A 21,863-nucleotide genomic window follows, 5' to 3' on the forward strand; every position below is an offset into this window, starting at 1 on the left:
AGAGATTAATTTTCACCGGTTGCGATTTTTGATTCGGAACGATTCCGGAACCATTTCAGATGATTCGCAAACTATTTTTACGAATAGTTGGTGATATAGAATATGATTATGCATTTTTCCAACAACGGGAAGGCGGAAGAGGTAAACAGGAATTTTCTCCTATGCAAAAACGCACGTCAGCAATTCGCCAACTAGCGTACGAACTACGAGCATCGCCATGGAAGAGTATTTACAGACGTCGGAGACAGTGCGTCGTGAAACCCTTCACACGTTCTGTGAAGGTGTGTATTATTATCATTTTAATTATTTATTTCTAAACCTCCTTATTTTGAGTGTAAATTTTATAAACTTTGTTAAAATTATTAATGTTAGGTATTCCTCAACTATATTATAAAATATTTTGAGGAGGCCGACTCAAAGTGACATACATAAAATATACGAGGTGCATTAACAAAGACACGATTTTCCCCGGGATGCTTGGTAGCCTCAATTGCACACACTGGGATTAGAAAGTCTGCCCAGTTGCTTGCAAGGTCAATAGCATCAGATGATCATGATGGCCCAACAATTATATTTGAGGCGGTCACATTATTTTATATTTGGATATAACATACGGTTTTAAGATGTCCGGTGCAAACAATGATATAGCTGTGAAAATACAAACGTCTTCAAGATGAAAATGGTTGAAGACTTTGTAGGGAAGCTTTCTTATATTTTGTTTTTTGAACTCGGGTGAAAATATATAACTATAAGTAAATAGTTAATATCGAATGTATAGCATGGGTGAATGTTAACAAAATTGTTTTCCATAAGGTGGTTTTTCAAGGGGGTTGCGGCGTAGCTTGTTGCCCGTTTACCTGCCACTTCATTGTAAATCGTTTGAATGTTTCTATGAAATATAAAATGAGCCAATTATGAATATGGTTTATAATATTTCATTAATATGGTATCATTTGTTTATCCCTCACTCAATCTCATAAATGATTTGTTGGGCGTATAAAACTTAAAACTACATTGGAAAAAAAAAGTTAAAACCTCTTGGAATATGAAACAAACCATAAAATATATTTTTATTAATGACCCACTTTGGATCCTTGATAAATGGTGTCATTACAACAACACAGGGTCCACGACATCTTTCAAACATCATAGCACAATCTTTTCTTACTTATATAACAACATTCTCGATACCGGAAACAACATCTTTGATTTTCCGCTCATCCGGTATTTTAAAATGATAGATTTGTATGTTTTCAATGTAAAGTTTCTTGAAATTACCATACTTCCTCATCACATAGAACTTGCCCCATTTATAAGCCTTGTATTTGGCCGGATTTTGCTCGTTCGTCAACTCCGCTAGCGGCTCCACCACTGTATGATGTGCAGGATTAAAAAAGAAAGGGATTGAAAACCTTTCTCTGGTGGAGTTTAGTCTCACCCTATGCTCAACACTCTCATATGCAACATTGCTCCATACCTACAAAACAAGAATCACAAATCTCTAATGTCTAACCCATGAAATGTCAAAAGACTTGGAATAATAAATAAATTGTAATTAAGAAGCCATTTCAAAGTAATGGTAATACTAACAAATAAATAAATAATTTGCTAGAAATGCAAACTACATAATCATCTTATAATTAATAATCTTGATACGATGTTACCTGAATAATGTCCCCAACATTGATAATGAAAGCATTTGGTGTAGGCTTGACAAAGATCCACTCTCCATCAGTTTTCCGTTTAACTTCTAAACCGCCTACATCGTCTTGAGCCAAGATGGTTAGAGCACCGGCATCCTTGTGTCGTCCAACACCAAGGGCTAAGTCAGGTGCGAGACAAGGCGGGTAGTGGTTGAGCCGAACGAAAGCAGTATGGTTCTTGAAAAATGGCTCGAACCGGTCCTCGGGGAGGTTCAAGCTCAAAGAGATCAATGCCAATAATTTGAAAAATAGTTTTTGCACCTCTTTAACATACTCTTCACAAGCCTCTCTTTTGTTAAACAACATAACTTGGTGATTAGAAATTTTCAACTCAGAATAATATAAATACTCAATAATTGTAGATAGAACTTTGTTTCCGGCAATGTAACATCATGGGTCATATAATCAATCATCCACATATTTTAAACACTTGTATATATTTAGGGATGTGATAACCGGAGATCATCCTCTTTTTACATACACTAGCTTGTTAAAACCTATACGAGTATCGCTATACGGTTCATATACATCATTCATACCTGACAATGGTATGAAAGGGTCGGTTAGTGGGTCAAAGTGTCAGAATATTTGGACACATTTGTAGACTTTCACGACATATTAAAATTTTAGAATAACAAAACACTAAATTCATCATTTAAATCTTTTCATAACATTCTATATTAGTTGAATTATTATTATTATTTGATAAGGGCGTTGAGTAATTTATTAAGCTTTTATAAGGTTGCATGGGTCATATAAAATTGACACTAAATAGTGATATCAGTTACTTATACGTGTCATATAACTTCGATCACCTATCACCTTTCACCTTAAACAGATTCGTATACATATAAATACCTTAATTCTGGAGGATATTGTGGCCATTGATTGTCATACTCTATGGTCTCTTCATCATCTAGCTCATGCGAAACCGGCATAACCGCAGGAGCATTCACCATGAAATCAAACAACTCTTTCCAGTCTCTTACATTCCTAGTATGCTCAGCATCATGATAACCGAACTGGTTACTCTCACCTCTTTTCACCTTCCTCTTCTCCTCCATCGACTGATCAAAAAACCTCTTAGCAGCCAACTGTATCTTCTCGCGGCTCTCGATTGGAACCCCGTGGTTGATCACTTGGAAAAACCCCCTGTTTTTGCATGCATCACGGACTTGATCAACCAGATTGTGTATTGCTTCAGTGTTTGTGTTTGGAGATGAGGTTATGTAAGGTGAGAGGTCGATCTCGGGGATACCATTGGCTTCAATTACTGCGGGTTTAGGACGGTGTTCGGGTTCTTGGAAGAAGGCTGGATCAAAGTCTTCCATTGGCTTCAGTTTTGTATCGGCATAAATGAAATGTTAACTTTGAAATGTTGGTAATATGTATTTTATAAAATACTATATTAAATGGATTTTTTTACTATATATGTATATTATTTGTATTATGAGACATTAACTGCCATTTAATGAGAAAAGTAATTCTATAAAAAAATATATTTTTTTAAATTACTTAAAACCATGACATAAAAACAAATGCATGTCAAAAACACGTGTCATAAATGCTTGTCGTAAATAGATGACACACAAATACATGTCATCTTTCTTTTATGGCATGGCCTTCCTTGACACGACCATGCGTGTCATCTACACCTTTAATGACGTGCATTGCGCGTCATTAAAGGTGTATTTTCTAGTAGTGTCGGCTCGGCTCGTGAACAGACCTAATATTAGCTCATAACTCGTCGCCTCCTCGCCATGTTAAAAAACATGGATCCAAAACTTAATTAAAAAATATTTGAATATTTTAAATTTTATTGGTTTTTAAGTTCTTGTATATCAAATTTTGGATAATAATATGATTTAGAAAAGTCATGTATACCATCAAATTATTTTATGTGTACCTTTCTTAGATATATTTTTTAAATAACAAGATATATTAGATTTAATTTTTTAGCTAACATAGGGCGGAGACGATGAGTTTTGAGCTAACATGAAGCGGAGGCGATGGGTTTTGAGCTAACATGGCGAAAAAGGCGACGGGTTATGAGCTAATATGGAAGGGAGGCGGCGAGTTAAGAAACATATCGTCTCAATTTCCTAACATAGAGCCGAAGACGAGTTAATAAAGGGACAAAAAGGTAATTTCAATTTTGTAGGGACATATTTAAAATCTCTCTTTAAAGGTGGAAAATTTTGAGAATTTTCCCGAAGAAAAAAGTTGTGTATGAATTTGGCTGCACTTGGTTGATGTTATTATGGATCTGGACAGACGTGGAAAATTATTGGTTTGTGTCTGAATGTGACTGGTTATATTAATTAAATTGTGATGAATATGCATTTTACGTATGTGTCGGTGAAAATGCAAACCAATAAATAATGCAAACAAACGTCTTCAAGTCATGAAAATAATGGTTTGTTCGGTTAGTTGATTTAAAAAAAATGGTTTTGTTCGTTTAGTTTTGTTATAAAAAGCGGTTTGGTTCGTTTAGTTTTATGGGATACCATCGGCTTAGATTACTGCGGGTTTAGGACGGGTTCTTGGATGAAGGCTGGATCAAAGTCTCCCATGGCTGATGATTGACGAGTTGTGATAGGATATTTATGAACTAAAATGTGGTGGTTATTGGTGAGGATGCTGAATTTGGCTGCACTTGGTTGGCGTTATGAAACCGGACGTAATTTTTTTTAAAGTAGTAGGTTTGTGAAGAAAAATGTGTTTTAAGCTTAAATGGATTTTAGGTGTCAAGCCACAGGAGATGGTTAGATTCGGTTTATCTCTGCTAGTGATTTTTCATGTAAACAACGACGTGGACAACTCTTGTGACTAGATCCATCTATCTCGGATAGCTGGATCCAAGTTTATTCCCTTCAACACCAGTGTGGCAACACAAGATGAAACCAACCATTTGAAATAGCTAGATTAAGCTTTATATATCCAATCATTCTAAGCTCATGGATCTCCTTTAAAGAGATTCCGTTTGAAGATTCAAATAGAATTTGAAAGCATGTCGTGTAAAAGGTTAATGGAATGAAACATCTTTTAAACACTATACTTGATCACTAGTATTCTCATGTAGAGTATTCTCATCTTTTAATTTAACATAATAAAAACTGACATTCTATGACAGTAAATTGTTTTGTTGTTATATAGTGTATGCTTGTTACTATTTTTATACGTGTTATTTACAAATTTGAGTGATTTATTAAGCCTACAAAATTCTTGACTAATTTATAGTTCTGTTTTTCCTATCTAACTTTAGTTAATGTTTAATAATCATATATTCTTTAACATGTTAATTACTTTAAGACATGTTGTCGCGTCTTTTTGTAACTTTTGGTATGTGTCCTCACAAACGAGTTCATGATGCTAACATACGATGGTATCTTGATACGACGGTTATCACTAGTGGCGTTCCATGTAAACGACGACGTGGACAACCCTTGTGACAGGATCCAACTATCTCAGATAGTTGGATCCAAGTTTATTCCCATCAACACCACTCTGCCACGTGACAACACAAGATGGGACCAACCATGTGAGAAAGCTAGATTGAACTTCATATTTCCAATCATCCCAAGCTTACGGATCTCCTCTAAAGAGATTTTTATGATTCAAATAGGATTTGAAAGAATGCCGTGTAAAAGGTTAATGGAATGAGACATCTTTTAAACTCTATACTCGATCACTAGTATTCTCATGTTTAGTATTCTCATCTTTTAATTTAACATAGTAAAAACCGATGTTCTATGATGGTAAATTGTTTTGTTGTTATATAGTGTATGTTTGTTACTACTGTTATTATGTGTTATTCACAAATTTGAGTGATTGATTAAGCCTACAAAATTCATGACTAATATATAGTTTTGTTTTTCCTATCTGACGTTAGTTAATGTTTAATAATCATATATTCTTTAACATGTTAATTACTTTAAGACATGTTGTCGCGTCTTTTTGTAACTTTTGGTATGTGTCCTCACAAACGAGTTCATGATGCTAACATACGATGGTATCTTTCTTGATACGACGGTTATCACTAGTGGCGTTCCATGTAAACGACGACGTGGACAACCCTTGTGACAGGATCCAACTATCTCAGATAGTTGGATCCAAGTTTATTTCCATCAACACCACTCTGCCACGTGGCAACACAAGATGAGACCAACCATGTGAGAAAGCTAGATTGAACTTCATATTTCTAATCATCCCAAGCTTACGGATCTCCTCTAAAGAGATTTTCTAGTGATTCAAATAGGATTTGAAAGCATGCCGTGTAAAAAATTAATGGAATGAAACATCTTTTGAACACTATTCTCGATCACTAGTAGTCTCATGTTTAGTATTCTCATATTTTAATTTAACATAGTAAAAACCGATGTTCTATGATGGTAAAATGTTTTGTTGTTATATAGTGTATGCTTGTTACTATTGTTATTATGTGTTATTTACAAATTTGAGTGATTGATTCAGCCTGTAAAAGTTTTGACTAGTTTATAGTTTTGTTTTTCCTATCTAACTTTAGTTAATGTTTAATAATCATATATTCTTTAACAAGTTAATTAGTTTGAGACATGTTGTCGCGTCTTTCTGTGTAAGGCCAATTTTAGTGACTTTCGATATCAAAATACGAAACCCGTTAAATATATTATGGTTAAGTTAATAATTAAAGCCGACGAGAAAACCGGACACGAGACGAGAGCTTCGGTACACGAGTATAGCTTCAACGGGGAGAGATCTTCTAGATTATTTGTGTTTGGTTACAAATAGAACTTTGTTTACATTTTAGTCTGTGTTTTTATGGTGTTTTCAGCCACCCATGGGGGAGCTCACTACGGGTGGGGGCGGTTCGTTTATAATATGTTTAATCTTTTGAAACCGACAACGAGATTGTTCACTATCCTTGTTATATTTACATTATTTTGTTCGGTCGTTTGAATTCACTGCACCCGTATCGACACGTTTATCGAGAGCAAAATCGTTCGGTGGTCGTTTTGGGACCAACATCTTGTAACTTTTGGTATGTGTCCTCACGAACGACTTAATGATGCTAACATACGATGGTACCTTTTTTGATACAACAAAAGAGTTGTATCACTTGAACATGAGAGACTACAAGATATATTGTTGTAATTTGTTATTGTATCAAAACATAAACTTTTTTGACAAATTAAATAAAGTGACACTCCATCAACTTTTTACACGGCATGCTTTCAAATCAAATCCTATTTGCATCTTCAAACGAAATCTCTTTAGGGGAGATCCTGAATCTCTTTAGGGGAGATCGTGAGCTTGGAATGATTAGAAATATGAAGTTCAATATAGCTATCTCAGATGACTGGTCTCATCTTGTGTTGTCACGTGACTGAGTGGTGTTGAAGGGGATAAACTTAGATCCAACTATTTGAGATAGATGCATCTAGTCACAAAAGACGTCCTCGTCGTCGCTTACATAGAACATCACTGGAAGAGAAACTTATCCAGCTATTTCAAATTTGACCCAATATCAAAAACCTAAAACTACTATTTCTTCTTCACAAACCTGCTACTTAAAAAAATCGGTATGGACATCTTTTGTGATATGTACATAGAAAATTATTGGTTTGTTTCTGAATGTGACAGATAACATTAATTAATTATGATGAATATTCACTTAGTATGCATCGTTGAAAATACACAGTCTAGTCATGAAAATGGTTGAAGACTTTGTAAGGAAGTTATCTTTCACATATTTTTTGAACTCTTGTGAAAATATATAACTACTAGTAAATAGTTAATATCGAATGTATAGTAGGGGTGAATGCTAAGAAAATTGTTTTCCATAAGGGCATAAGGTAGTTTTTCAGTTTTTCACTATGAACATCCTTACATATGGTTTATAATATTTTTATTAATATGATACCATTTGTTTATCCCTACACTCAACCTCACAAATTGTTTAGTGGGCATATAAAGACTTAAAACGACACTGAAAAAAAAATGTTAAAACCTTGTGGAATATAAAACAAACCTCAAAACATCTTTTTATTAATGACCCAAGTCTTGGATTCTTAATAACTGATGTCATTATAGCAACACAGGGCCACAGCATCTTTCGAACATGATAGCACAATCTTTCTTACTTATATAACAACATTCTCGATACGAGAAACATCGTCAACTTTCCGCTCATTCGGTTTTTTTAAAATGATAAATTTGTATGTTTTCAACATCAAGTTTCTTGAAATTACTATACTTCCTTGCCGCATAGAACTTACTCACGTTATAAGCCTTGTATTTGGCCGGACTTTGCTCGTTTGTCAACTCCGCTAGCGGCTCCACCACCGTGTAGTGTGCAGGATTCATAAAAAAAGGGATTGAAAACCTTTCTTTAATGGAGTTCACTCTCACCCTATGCTCAACACTCTCATATGCATCAATACTCCATACCTACAAAACATAAATCACAAATTTTAATGCTAACCCACAAAATGTCAAAAAAAAAACTTAGAACAACAAATAAATTGTAAGAAGCCTTTCAAAAGCTAATAATAATCTATATCTATACTTCCTAACAATAATCTACAATGTTTTCACTTGTTACTCTTAGGGTATGTTTGGTTGAAAGTAATGGAATGAAGAGGGAATGGAATGAGAGAAGAAATGGAATGAACAAGGGAATGAAATTAATCATTACCATTCCTTTATCTTGTTTGGTTAACCTATGGAATGCAATGAATAATTACTTTATGTTATTTGTTATCCAAAAAAATCGTAGAAATGAAATAGAAATAATAAAAATATTTGTATCCCAAAATATATGTTTTTTACTAAAAAAAAGTTGAAATGGCAACGGTGGTGGTGGTAGCTCCGACTACGTAAATGGTGGTGGTGGCAGTCAGGCGGGGTGGTTGTGGTGGTGGGGGTGGCGGTGGTAGCATTGGTAGTGATGGCGATGGTAGGGTGGCGTGACGGAGGTGGTGGTCAGGCAGCGACAGTGGTGGCGGTTATGGTCAAGTGGCGATTGCAACGCTTGTGGTAAGGTGGTGGTGGCGGCGACGGCAATGGTGGCGGTCAGGTTGTGGTGGTTGTTGTTAGGTGGTGGTGGTGTGAGAAAGTATGGTGAGGGAGGAATGGAATGAAAAAAAAGAAGGGGGGTGGGAAGGAATGATTTTGATGGAATAGGATTCCATGTGTAATGGATGATTTCATTCCATTGAGCAACTTAACACCACTTTATGAATCCCACGTAATGAATCATTTCATTCTCCCTGTCATTCCTGCATACCAAACGCTACCTTACATTATTAATCCTCGTAACTTAAAACCAACTAAATCCTAAAATCTTCATTACAAATTATTTGTAATATTATAACTATTAAATACTTAATAATTTATTGACAAAAATATAAATATAAATAAATACTTAACTTCTATTAAAGATAACTATTTTTGGAATACCTAAATTTATATAATGTATTTATGATTAAAGTTTCCAAAAGTTAGACCGGTCATTATCACAAATATTTGATTTCAAATCTCAGTATTGTCGGGTTTGTGATAAACAAGATAAACTAACAAATACAAAATCATATGTAGCATAAAATAAAAATTTTACTCATTTTTTATATATTACATGTTGGTTATTTTAGTGTTATTGGATTAACTTGTCGATCGAGGAAATAACGTTAGAGATTAACGAGTTAGGTGATGCGGGAGTGCGGACTCGATTTTATCCTAAAGGTTATTTGGGCTTTACTATAACAATGAGTTTGTTATTAATTCACTTTGGCTTAAGTGGTATGTGAAGTGGGCTCAGTTAATATTTGGGCTCATCTGAAAATTGATCAAATAAATTGATCAATATTTTCCTGATGAATAAAAACTCTCAATCGAATATACAGAACAGAAAGCGGTTACTTCTCTGGTTCTTCATTATCACATAGAATCATCAAAGTTCAATTCCATCTACAGAAAAATCTCTGTCTTATCCGATAAATCATTGCGTGTAACCCGCAAATTGGTTTATCTGAAAGTGATTCACGATTCAGAGATTAATCAATACTGAAATCAGTGTTACAGGTTTGCATTAATGATCGAATTCATCCTCCAGGTACGCAATATATACAACAAAGATAAACCTATTAGGGTTTGATTTAATTATTAATTATCAATTTCATGGTCCTGTTAGTTGCACGATCTGATTGTATCTTCAATTTCAATCTTTCGTTCACTGATCTGTAACATCCCGTTTTCTAGTTTCAGTAAATAAATGAAAATACGAGTTATTATGAGTCGGGATAGTGTTGGGTTAAATGGATATGGGTTATGGACTTGGGTTATAAGGGAAAGAAGGAAAGACCATGGGCTTAAGCCCATGATCCATAATTATATAAGCCTTAATTACCCATTTAATCATTCATTTCTCACATATTCCATACACCACCCAAAACACACACTTAAGATCTATCTCTAGTTCTCTCCTTGTCTAGCCGAACCAATAAAGAGGAATCGATCCCGACCCGAGGTAATAATAGTATGATGTTGTATGAGCTTAAACCCGTTAGATATAATCGCGAAACGACGAGCCGACACCGTTAAACCGTTTAATTCACGAGATTCGGGTGGATTCGGATATAAACCGAACCTAAGATGAGCTTAGGGGTCACCCTAGCTCAGATCTGGATCGAACGGGACGAAAAACGGTGAAAAATGGTGGAGAAACGAAGAAATCTCGTTTTTCGGGCGAGATTTCCGGTTTTCCGGCGAAAACGGCCCCGGAAAAGTGGTACGAGGTTAAGGAATGTCAGAGAATGTTCTGACATTCCCTGACCTAACCCTAGTTCGCTAAGGAGTAACTAACGAATTAGAAGTAATTCGCTAGCTGATTCGTCCATGGGAAAATAACGAACTAGCTTCAGTTCGTTAAGGGAAAAGATAGCGAATTACCCTTGATTCGCTACAGTTAAAAGGTAACGAATTGGAAGGTCCAATTCGTTACATAGACTAGTTCGCTATGGACTGATTCGTTAAGGGTCCAGTGCGTTAGAGGGTTCAATTCGTTACAAGAACCAGTTCGTCATGACAAGTCAATTCGTTAAGGATAAGTAACGAACTAGAAGTTTAACAGAATTGTTGAATGGTCTCTGGACTTATAGAAGAATGATTTAATTACAAAGAAACCCTTGAACTTTTAGGTAGCAAGTTAATTAACGATTCAAAATGTTAATGGAAAATGTGATACGATAGTTAATAGAAATAAAATTTTTCCAAGCTAACCTGGCAGCTCGATCCCAGCCAGGGGCTCTGCCCCTTGGACCCTGCTAGGGGCTGCCGCCCCTAGACCCCGCTGCCCCCGGACCCCCGTTCTTTGTGGGTTATGAATAAACTAGAAACGCGATATAGATAGTGATAGTTATGTGTAATTGTTATATAGTTAGTCGTGCACAGCTCAAGAAAGGAATAACCATTAACGGTGAACGTAACCGACTTCAGGTGAGTTTCTAGCCCCATTCCTCGTTACGTTTCCGGGGCTGTGTGCATACTCAATATGATTAGTTAATACACTTATCCTAAGTGATAAGTGTATGCCATATATGTATTATGTGAAATGTATGAATGGTTTCTTGCCGGTACATGAACGATCTTCGGAATTGCATGTACTGCCAGGAAATGGTTGATGTATATGTATGTTGTAATATGAAGAATGAATGATGTATGTATGTGCCAAACTTACGATTATGTATATAGAAAGTATGTTAAGGAGGTATGGAAGAAAGGGTACCGGACCCTAATAATATCCGAGGATGGAGGGTACCGGACCCTAATAATATCCGAGGATGGAGGGTACCGGACCCTAATAATATCCGAGGATGGAGGGTACCGGACCCTAATAATATCCGAGGATGGAGGGTACCGGACCCTAATAGTATCCGAGGTATGTAGGGTGAATGCTCTTTATAACGTAAGGTTAGTTATGATTGCGTATGATGATTGATGGACAGGTTAAGTATGTAATGCGTAGCCTCGGGCACGTATATGTGTATGTAAAGTAAGTGATGTGATTAACTAGAACTCACTCAGCGTAGCTGAATTTTAGTATGCACGCAGGTTAACAGATTGAGAAAGCTAGTTTGAGATGGACACATGACAGGATTGAAGAGGCTGGCATCCGAAGATTGTCATGATGTTTTGAATGTTATGATTTATGTTATGTTTGAAAGACAAATTATGGATATATGTAACGAATGATTGATGTTTTATATTATTCCGCGAAACTTTTAATTAACTCTGATTTGTAGAACTGTGTTTATGAGTAAATCCAACACCAAAGTATGACTACCGGTAACGGGCCTTACATGATCAAAAAGTGAATATTGCAATTCTTATTTGAAGAAGAAAATAGAAATTTGATTTACATAATGATTTGGGTTTCATCAAAGGAAATAATGGACCAGAATCGTTTTTCAATTTTGGAATATTTGTGGTGTGGGGTTTTAAAGTCTTACTGACTTAATCAACCAACTGGCTTTCGTTTGTATTTGAGGATTAAAGTCATCGCACATATGCATATTAGTTTGAAAGTAAACTATTTCAAAATCAATATAAAGTCTTTCCACGTATTATTTTAGATAATATGGATGGATCATCTGTTGTTCACTTTTTGAAAATTGATTTGGAGACATGTTTTGAAAAGGATTTTACAACAAAACAAATTAATTATGGGCTATTTGAAAGCCAATGATTCTGTTTATTGATTTTATGTTTTGTGACTACACAAACTGATATGCTGCACATGAAGAAATATACGATACGCATATATATATATATATATATATATATATATATATATATATATATATATATATTCTCTCAATTCACTGAATTCGATTTATATATGTGAGATTACATTAATGCCATATTCCTTTATGCATGAGATCACAATATGCTATTGGCTGCTGTTTGATTGTTTAGATTGAATGTGAATCTTAAATCTATTTCGGTAGATGGTTTGGTTTATACGACTTTGTTTATATCTAAGTACCATGATTTTATGTTATGGAATGCATGTGAAATATTAAATGTGGGACATAAACTCAAGTGTCACAATGTGGCAATTAATACCCAACAAGAAATTGATGTTGGAAATGTGATGTGGTAAACTGGGATATATCAAGAAAGATTGTCGGGTGAAGAGGGCGAATGGACAAGTAGGTCGAAAGACCCAAATGTTACAAAAGCTACGTTTATTATTCTACTTTAATTTTGACAGAACTAATAAGTTATGTAGTTGATTCAATAAATCATTCGGGGCATGTTAATTATTTACAAAACACAAAATTTGGATTTGATTCAGAGAAACAATATTTATTTTATAGTTTGAATGAAATATAAATATATTTAAAACATTTGCCACGATGGTACAAATATTGAGTTAATGGACCATGACCCGGGTAATAATTAACTCATTAGAAGTATACAAGTTGGAAAATACTTTGGGATGTGAAATAAATGAAACTCGATCTTCGGGTTTGTTATTGGACTCGAAAAGTCTAATGGTTATAAAATAATTCAGGTGAAGAATTATTTGTGGTTTATTTCTTATTCCTAATATGTACAGTATGACATGCTTGCATGGTGGGTAGACTCGGGTCATACGAGTAATATATGCAAGGATCTAAAATGGTTTGAAGAACTTGAACCAGTTGAAGATGGATTTGTACTTAGGATGAGATATGCAAAAGTGAGACTTGTATTTATTCATGAAAAACATTTGTTTTGGATTATGTGTTGTGTGCTTCAAGGATTTGAAACAGTCTCATGTTTGGGATTTTGTTTTAAATAATTTAAACGCTAAGTTAGATAACTTTATTTTATCTTGACATGGAATCTTGTTGGATTTGGATATTTGTGTAACAGAGTTCTAAACTAAATATTAATGTCTCATTTTCTATTGAATTTGTTTGTTTGTTAAGATCATTTCATGCAGCATAGACTATGTGTATATATTATAACGTGCCAGGTTAGGCCATGTGTAACATAGTTCTAAACTAAAGTAAAATTGCATTAATTTTAACGTTATTTTACTAATCTCGTGAAAATAACGTTAAAAGTGGCTGAAGGTTAATCAGGCATCATGTGGTGGCGTTGATAACCGAAAGACAATGGTACATGCACCAATCAACCGATGTCCCGATGATTGAGTGCTATGTGTCTTATGTCCAAGGCTTGATGCAAAACCACTATCGAGCCGGGGTCTCATCGGAAGCAGCCTCTCTATCTCTATGGGGTAGAGGTAAGACTGTCTACATCTTACCCTCCTCAGACCCTACCATAGCTTTGCTATTGGTGGGATATACTGAGTACGATGATGATGATGATGATGATTATGTTATTTTAATTTTACTTATGTAGCATACAGTCTCAAACTAATAAATAAATAATTTGGTAGAAATGCAAATTATTTTATATACTCAGTCCAATCTTGATGGTCTATAAGTAGGTAGAGACTAAAGATTGAATCTGATAGAAACCATATTTTCTATAAGGTATAGGCATGTATAGGGTATCATGTTTATGTGTAACAAATGCTTCAATAATAATTAATGATTCCTCATTAATTTTCCTCTAACATAATCTTTATATTTCAATCATTTTGATACATTGTTACCTGGATAACGTCCCCAACATTGATAATGAAAGCATTTGGTGTAGGCTTGACAAAGATCCACTCTCCGTCGGATTTCCGTTTAACTTCTAAACCACCTACATCGTCTTGAGCCAAGATGGATAGAGCACCGCCGTCCTTGTGACGACCAACACCAAGGGCTAAGTCAGGTGCGAGACAAGGTGGGTAGTGGTTGAGCCGAACGAAAGTGGCATGGTCCTTGAAAGTGATTGTGAGTATAGGAGATAGAAAAGATAATAAAAGATATTAACAAGTATTATTTAATTAAAAATGATAGAGAAGGGGTGTGAATACTCTATATAACAAAACACTACAGTCCCGTACAATTATCCACATATCTTATACAAAGTTATATTTATATAACGTCACATTGTGACAAATTAGATTTTAAAGTTCCAGTTTAAAAAAATGAAGTTGTTTGGAAAATCGTTTCAAAATAACTTTTACATCCATTCATTCGTGTCCCCTTTCTGATCAAAAGATTTAAAACATCAGTCTGAAATTCGAAAAAAAAAACTTAAACAAAGTTAAGTTTTTTAACGGGATTCCAATTAAAACAAATAGTATGAAAGGTGAATCTGGTAGCAACATTTTTTTTCTGAGAGAAGACTATTATCGCTCAACCTAAAAAAGAGGGGATTAACAACTTCCAATTTTTCTTTTCTTATTTTTTTTTGTTGTTCCTTACAAACATTCGCAACACAGTAAAATAAGCAACCAGTCCCTGAATGTGGGGAAAGAAAAGTGACCCCTAAATTTCATCCAAATTTTGAGAAATATCTTAGTGTAGGAATGGGAATGTAGAGTCACATTAGATGAAATTGTTATATTGTTTCTTCAGGTATAAATATATAGATTATATAGGAAATAAGATGTGGATTCTTGCAATTTATAGAATCATGCATCTGTTTAATAAAATGTCACCTCACGTCAAATTATATTCTAATTAATAAAAATATGTTAAAGATTTATCATTACAATTATCACGTATAATAATATTTTTGAAAAAAAGAGTATTTTTACATGTACATGACGGATCTAGAAGAAAATTTTAGAGGTATCTTAATTGTTTTTTGGAAGATTGGTTTTTTTAGTCTCAACTATCGTCTTTTGGTCGCTGACTGACCCAACTAACGAATTGGCTGCCGACGATCCATAACTTTTGACGTATTTGTTCCTAACGATCCACGACTAACAGAATTCTAACGTCGTTAGTTTCAGGTCGTCGGAAAAACGTTTTTGGCCATTAAACACACATTTTTTTCTTCCGAAAACTCAACAATTTTGTCCCAAACATCATGGTAACTTTGTATCGTACCTTTATGAACTTTTTTCTAGTAAAAGCCCCAATTATTGAGGTCGTCGGAACCCTAGAACCATCGTCATAATCAGTTAATGGTGCTTAAGTGATGGTAGTTGGTTGGCGGTTAGTCGATTGGTGTTGGTGGCGGTGTTCAGGTGGTGCTTTCCGGCTAAAAAAATTGACTTTCCCGGCCAAAAATGTTTTCCGGCGACTTGAAACTAACGGTGTTAGGATTCTGTTAGCCGCGGACCGTTAGGAACAAATATATTAAAAGTTGAATATATTAAAAGTTGGGACCATCTGTGACCAATTCATTAGTTGGGTCCGTTAATGACCAAAAGGCAATAGTTGAGACCAATAAAAACCAATTTTCCTTGTTTTTTTAATACAAAGAAGGATTTTGTATTGTTATATGAATACGACGGATCTTAAACTTTTGAGGTATCCGATACATAAATTACACTTCGTCAAAAAAATTGAATGTATCACGAGCACCCGTGGCCCCCATATAGATTTGCCATTGTACACGGCCACACATGTCATATTGACGTCTAACTTATGCAGAATACTCAACTGTCGCATATGGCAATTAAAGTCACATCATACGATCGCATAACATTTTTCACAGATCATACAGGCTCATATAACATATTCCACGCATCATATAAGCTCGTATAAAACCGTATTTTAATTTTATATAGGCCCATATAATATTTTTTTTCAACATCATACATGTTAAGGTTAAACGATGTGTATAATATATGCAGAATGACCTAATTGTGTTGCCGGAACCAGGGGAGGATCAAGAAGGTCCATTACCAAAAGCTGTTAAATTTTTATATATAAAAGTCTAATACTTTTTAGAAAAGCATGAGTTGGGTCTATTAGTTGTAGTCAAACAACCTTCTGATGACCCTCTCACTAAAGAGTTCTGACTCCGTCATGCTGTTAATTGAATACTAGTCATACAAAAAGTACCTTAATTCTGGAGGATATTGAGGCCATTGATTATCATACTCTATGGTCTCTTCATCATCTAGCTCATGCGAAACCGGCATCACCGTGGGAGCATCCACGGTGAAATCAAACACTTCTTTCCAGTCTCTAACGTTCCTTGTATGCTCAGTATCATAATAACCAAACGGATTCTTCTCACCTCTTTTCACCTTCCTCTCGTCCTCAGTCGACTGATCAAAAAACCTCTTAGCAGCCAACTGTATCTTTTCGCGGCTCTCGATTGGAACCCCGTGGTTGATCACCTGAAAAAACCCCCAGTTTTTGCATGCATCACGGATTTGATCAACCAGATCATGTATTGCTTCAGGGTTTGTATTTGGAGATGAGGTTATGTATGGTGAGAGGTCGATTTGTGGGATACCATCCGCTTCGATTACTGCGGGTTTAGGACGGTGTTCGGGTTCTTGGATGAACGCTGGATCAAAGTCTCCCATGACCGGTTGTTGATGAGATGATTGGAAATTTGTGAGTTAATAAAGATGTTTGTCTGAATTTGGCTGCACTTGATGTTATGAATCTGCACGTCTTTTTGTGCTGTGTACGTTGATAATTATTGGGTTGTTTCGGAATGTGACTGATATTAATTGTATAAAACTACAATTAAATAGTTAATATCGGATGTATAAGTCAGGGTGAATGTTAAAAAATTGTTTACAATCAAGCGGTTTTCACTATGAATATTATAGGGATTATCTACTTTTCTTACTAACGTTATAATAATTGACAAATACGAATGTGTCAATTAAAAAGTCCTAGTCGAATGGTATCATCGTTGAAGGTAACAAACATGTCTTAAATGAGACTACAACTCATAACTTTTTGGTTGGAAGTAATACCTCTTTACCATTATCAAGCTAGTGATTATGTAATTGAGTTTAAACATTACATATGCATATTGTATTTAACAAAAATACATATAATTTTTTTTAAAAAAAATCGGGCCTAAAGGATTGTCGGGCCTGTGGCCGTCGACCACCCCGCCACCCCCGAGGGCCGGCCTGGATAATTCCGTTTACTCCAACATGATCGTCCAAAGAATATAACTTTCATTATTTTCCATATACAAATATATGTTTCATCTTCTTCTTCCTCCATATATTTATAAACCTTCATACAACTCTAAACCTTTTCATCATTTTCGAGTAGGGTGTGGAACTGAATAATGTACTCGTTCCCGAACGTTGAGATTATGTTGCCATCGTAATAAGAACCAATGAACCCAGAACCCCTATCCATAACAACCACACGATCTCCCCTCTTAAACTTCATGCTTTTAATTCAAGAACAAGTGTTAGTGAGATGATTGTGGAAGAGAAGGTGGATGATTGAGGAAGATGAGATTCTACATATAATATAAATTATGGATGGACCCAGAAGATATTACCTAAAATCTTGTCTTCTTAGTACAAATTCACCACATATGCGTCTTGAAAGACTATGTTGAACAACATATTTTTTCCATGTGTTTAATAAAAAGTTGTTGGGGTTAAGTAGGAAACCTTAAAAAATCGTCTGGCAAGACAGCTTTTGAGAATAAAATTTGGTGAGAAATATGGACGGTCCCTTAATATTTTCAAAATTATGGTCTCCTTCGTACAAATTTACCACTAATGTGTTTTGAAAGACTGAGTTGAAAGACACATTTTTTCATGCGTTTAAAAGTTGTAGGGATCAGTTAGGAAACCTTAAAAAACCATCTGGCAAGACAGCTTTTGGGAATAAAATTTAGTAAGAAATATGGACGGGTCCCTCAATATTTTCAAAATTATAGTCTCCTTGGTACGAATTCACCACAAATGTGTCTTGAAATACTATGTTTAAAGGCATTATTTTCCATGTTTTTGGATTTGAAAGGATCTAGTAGGAAAATATTAAACCGTCGGGCAAGACTGTTTTATCAGAAGAAGATTTCGTGGAGAATATGGGAGGGGTCCCTCAATATTTTCAAAAATCTCGTTAGTTTTTCAAAAAACTTTACACATGTCAAATATCTACCGGCTTAAAGATCTAGTCGGATCTTTTCCCTATGCGTCACCTCAGTCCAAATTTAGTGGGCTATTTTGGGAATATTTGAGGATTTTGGGGTATTTTATGATTTCTCTCTCCTAAAATGGGCTATTATGGGAATTTTCCCTTTTAAAAATTAAGTGGATTGGTTTGGGTCATAAATTTTAACTTAATAGGTTAAATGGGTGCTTGAAATTTCACCTTCTTATTTTTGGGTCATAATGGGTCAAACAAATTTAAAAAAATGGGTCGATATGGGTTAGTGACTTAAGGATAAGTGGTGGGTTCAGGTAAATACGGGTTTTAGATTGGAACGAGTTCGGTTTAGGTTTTGACTTAGATCAGGTTTTAAGCCGGCACGAGTTGTCGCTCCGGACAGATTGGGTTTCGCTTTCGGTTTATTTCTCAAGGTTTTTTTTTTTGTGAACGAGGATAACACATGTAACATTTTTGTATGTTTACATTTTTTGTTTTCAATTTATGTTTTGAGTTATGATTTTTTATGGGGTTTTTGATCTTAATAAGAACCCCTAAAAAATAAAACCCCATAAAAAATAAAAAAATAATCATAACTCAAAATAAAAATCAAAAACAAAAATGTTTTCTCTGTTGTCCACGTTTAACAAAAAAAAGGAAAAAACGGCCCAAAACCCGTTTCGAATTGGACCCGTTTCGACCCTAACCCGTTCCAACCGAAACCAAAACAACCCTTTTTTTAATTGACTCATTCCGACCCTAACACGTTCCAACCCATGACCGGGTTTCGACCAACCCATTCCATTTGTCACCTCTTATAAATATATACAACACAAGAATTACAAAAATGTAAGAGTCGGGTTCACCAGTGGCGTAGCCACTCACAATTGAGGGGTGTCCCCCGTCCCCTGTGAAAAAAAATAGTTTTAATATACCGAAAAATTCCTGACCGACCCCTGTAAAATTTTGGCACCGACCCCTGTGAAACTTCGAAGCCGTACCCTGTATAATTTCGAGACGACCCCCATGAGATTTTGAGACTAACCCTAACAAAAAATACAATGACAATTTTATAAATATAATTATATAAACGTTATATAAACTATTTTTCCTATTAAATTTGACTTTAATATTAACAAGTCCATTAGTCCAATATCTAATCTAACTTTTAAGCCCAAAACCTAATTCAAACGCTACTCAATTTTTAGCCCAAAACCCAAAATCCCATTCTAACTTCTAAACTTTATTTTTTTTATCGCCTCTGCTGCCTCACTTCGTCCTTTCGATCGATGATGACTACATTAACATACTAACGCCAAGAAAAAAAACGAACATGAAAAATCGCCACTATTATGAATATGATTGCTTCAATGCGGTTCTAGATTTGCAAATCCAAGAGTTTGGGGACCGTTTTAATGAGGTAACATCCGACTTACTTGTTTCGTTGAGTTGTTTGACTCATTGTGATAATTTTCGGGCATTTTCTATTCCAAAAATATTGGCACCGACCCCTGTGAAACTTCGAAGCCGTACCCTGTATAATTTCGAGACGACCCCCATGAGATTTTGAGACTAACCCTAACAAAAAATACAATGACAATTTTATAAATATAATTATATAAACGTTATATAAACTATTTTTCCTATTAAATTTGACTTTAATATTAACAAGTCCATTAGTCAAATATCTAATCCAACTTTTAAGCCCAAAACCTAATTCAAACGCTACTCAATTTTTAGCCCAAAACCCAAAATCCCATTCTAACTTCTAAACTTTATTTTTTTATCGCCTCTGCTGCCTCACTTCGTCCTTTCGATCGATGATGACTACATTAACATACTAACGCCAAGAAAAAAAACAAACATGAAAAATCGCCACTATTATGAATATGATTGCTTCAATACGGTTCTAGATTTGCAAATCCAAGAGTTTGGGGACCGTTTTAATGAGGTAACATCCGACTTACTTGTTTCGTTGAGTTGTTTGACTCATTGTGACAATTTTCGGGCATTTTCTATTCCAAAAATATTGGCACCGACCCCTGTGAAACTTCGAAGCCGTACCCTGTATAATTTCGAGACGACCCCCATGAGATTTTGAGACTAACCCTAACAAAAAATACAATGACAATTTTATAAATATAATTATATGAGCGTTATATAAACTATTTTTCCTATTAAATTTGACTTTAATATTAACAAGTCCATTAGTCCAATATCTAATCCAACTTTTAAGCCCAAAACCTAATTCAAACGCTACTCAATTTTTAGCCCAAAACCCAAAATCCCATTCTAACTTCTAAACTTTATTTTTTTTATCGCCTCTGCTGCCTCACTTCGTCCTTTCGATCGATGATGACTACATTAACATACTAACGCCAAGAAAAAAAACAAACATGAAAAATCGCCACTATTATGAATATGATTGCTTCAATGCGGTTCTAGATTTGCAAATCCAAGAGTTTGGGGACCGTTTTAATGAGGTAACATCCGAGTTACTTGTTTCGTTGAGTTGTTTGACTCATTGTGATAATTTTCGGGCATTTTCTATTCCAAAAATATTGGCACCGACCCCTGTGAAACTTCGAAGCCGTACCCTGTATAATTTCGAGACGACCCCCATGAGATTTTGAGACTAACCCTAACAAAAAATACAATGACAATTTTATAAATATAATTATATAAACGTTATATAAACTATTTTTCCTATTAAATTTGACTTTAATATTAACAAGTCCATTAGTCCAATATCTAATCCAACTTTTAAGCCCAAAACCTAATTCAAACGCTACTCAATTTTTAGCCCAAAACCCAAAATCCCATTCTAACTTCTAAACTTTATTTTTTTTATCGCCTCTGCTGCCTCACTTCGTCCTTTCGATCGATGATGACTACATTAACATACTAACGCCAAGAAAAAAAACAAACATGAAAAATCGCCACTATTATGAATATGATTGCTTCAATGCGGTTCTAGATTTGCAAATCCAAGAGTTTGGGGACCGTTTTAATGAGGTAACATCCGACTTACTTGTTTCGTTGAGTTGTTTGACTCATTGTGATAATTTTCGGGCATTTTCTATTCCAAAAATATTACGATTAGTCGAGTTGTACCCTTATGATTTTGATGAAAATGATAAAAGAAGACTCCCGGTTGAACTCGCGACATACATCGATAATTTGAAAGGAG

General features: G+C 34.9%; 1 protein-coding gene and 1 pseudogene across 3 annotated transcripts; both read right to left on the reverse strand.

The window, feature by feature from the left end:
- Window positions 1–1,119: 1,119 nt before the first annotated feature.
- LOC143537673 (protein LATERAL BRANCHING OXIDOREDUCTASE 1-like) lies at window positions 1,120–17,138 on the reverse strand. 2 transcript variants are annotated; one of them, XM_077031399.1, is made up of 3 exons: window positions 16,652–17,138; window positions 1,665–1,992; window positions 1,120–1,477 (listed from the first exon to the last, which is right to left on the reverse strand). In XM_077031399.1, exons 1-3 carry the CDS (start codon window positions 17,122–17,124, stop codon window positions 1,169–1,171), a joined length of 1,110 nt encoding a protein of 369 aa, XP_076887514.1. In that variant the 5' UTR covers window positions 17,125–17,138; the 3' UTR covers window positions 1,120–1,168. The 2 variants fall into 2 exon arrangements, with proteins under 2 accessions (XP_076887514.1, XP_076887509.1); XM_077031394.1 differs by lacking the exon at window positions 16,652–17,138 and adding an exon at window positions 2,562–3,034.
- Window positions 7,744–16,216, reverse strand: LOC143535142 (protein LATERAL BRANCHING OXIDOREDUCTASE 1 pseudogene; annotated as a pseudogene). Its single transcript, XR_013135663.1, has 3 exons — window positions 16,163–16,216; window positions 14,353–14,568; window positions 7,744–8,132 (listed from the first exon to the last, which is right to left on the reverse strand). The product of XR_013135663.1 is annotated as a protein LATERAL BRANCHING OXIDOREDUCTASE 1 pseudogene (transcript).
- Window positions 17,139–21,863: the final 4,725 nt, after the last annotated feature.

Source organism: Bidens hawaiensis, unplaced genomic scaffold (assembly GCF_021521415.1).
Source record: "Bidens hawaiensis isolate Kalapana, Puna unplaced genomic scaffold, B.hawaiensis_p1.1 tig00000780_1, whole genome shotgun sequence".
In the NCBI taxonomy this organism is placed as follows: Eukaryota; Viridiplantae; Streptophyta; class Magnoliopsida; order Asterales; family Asteraceae; genus Bidens; species Bidens hawaiensis.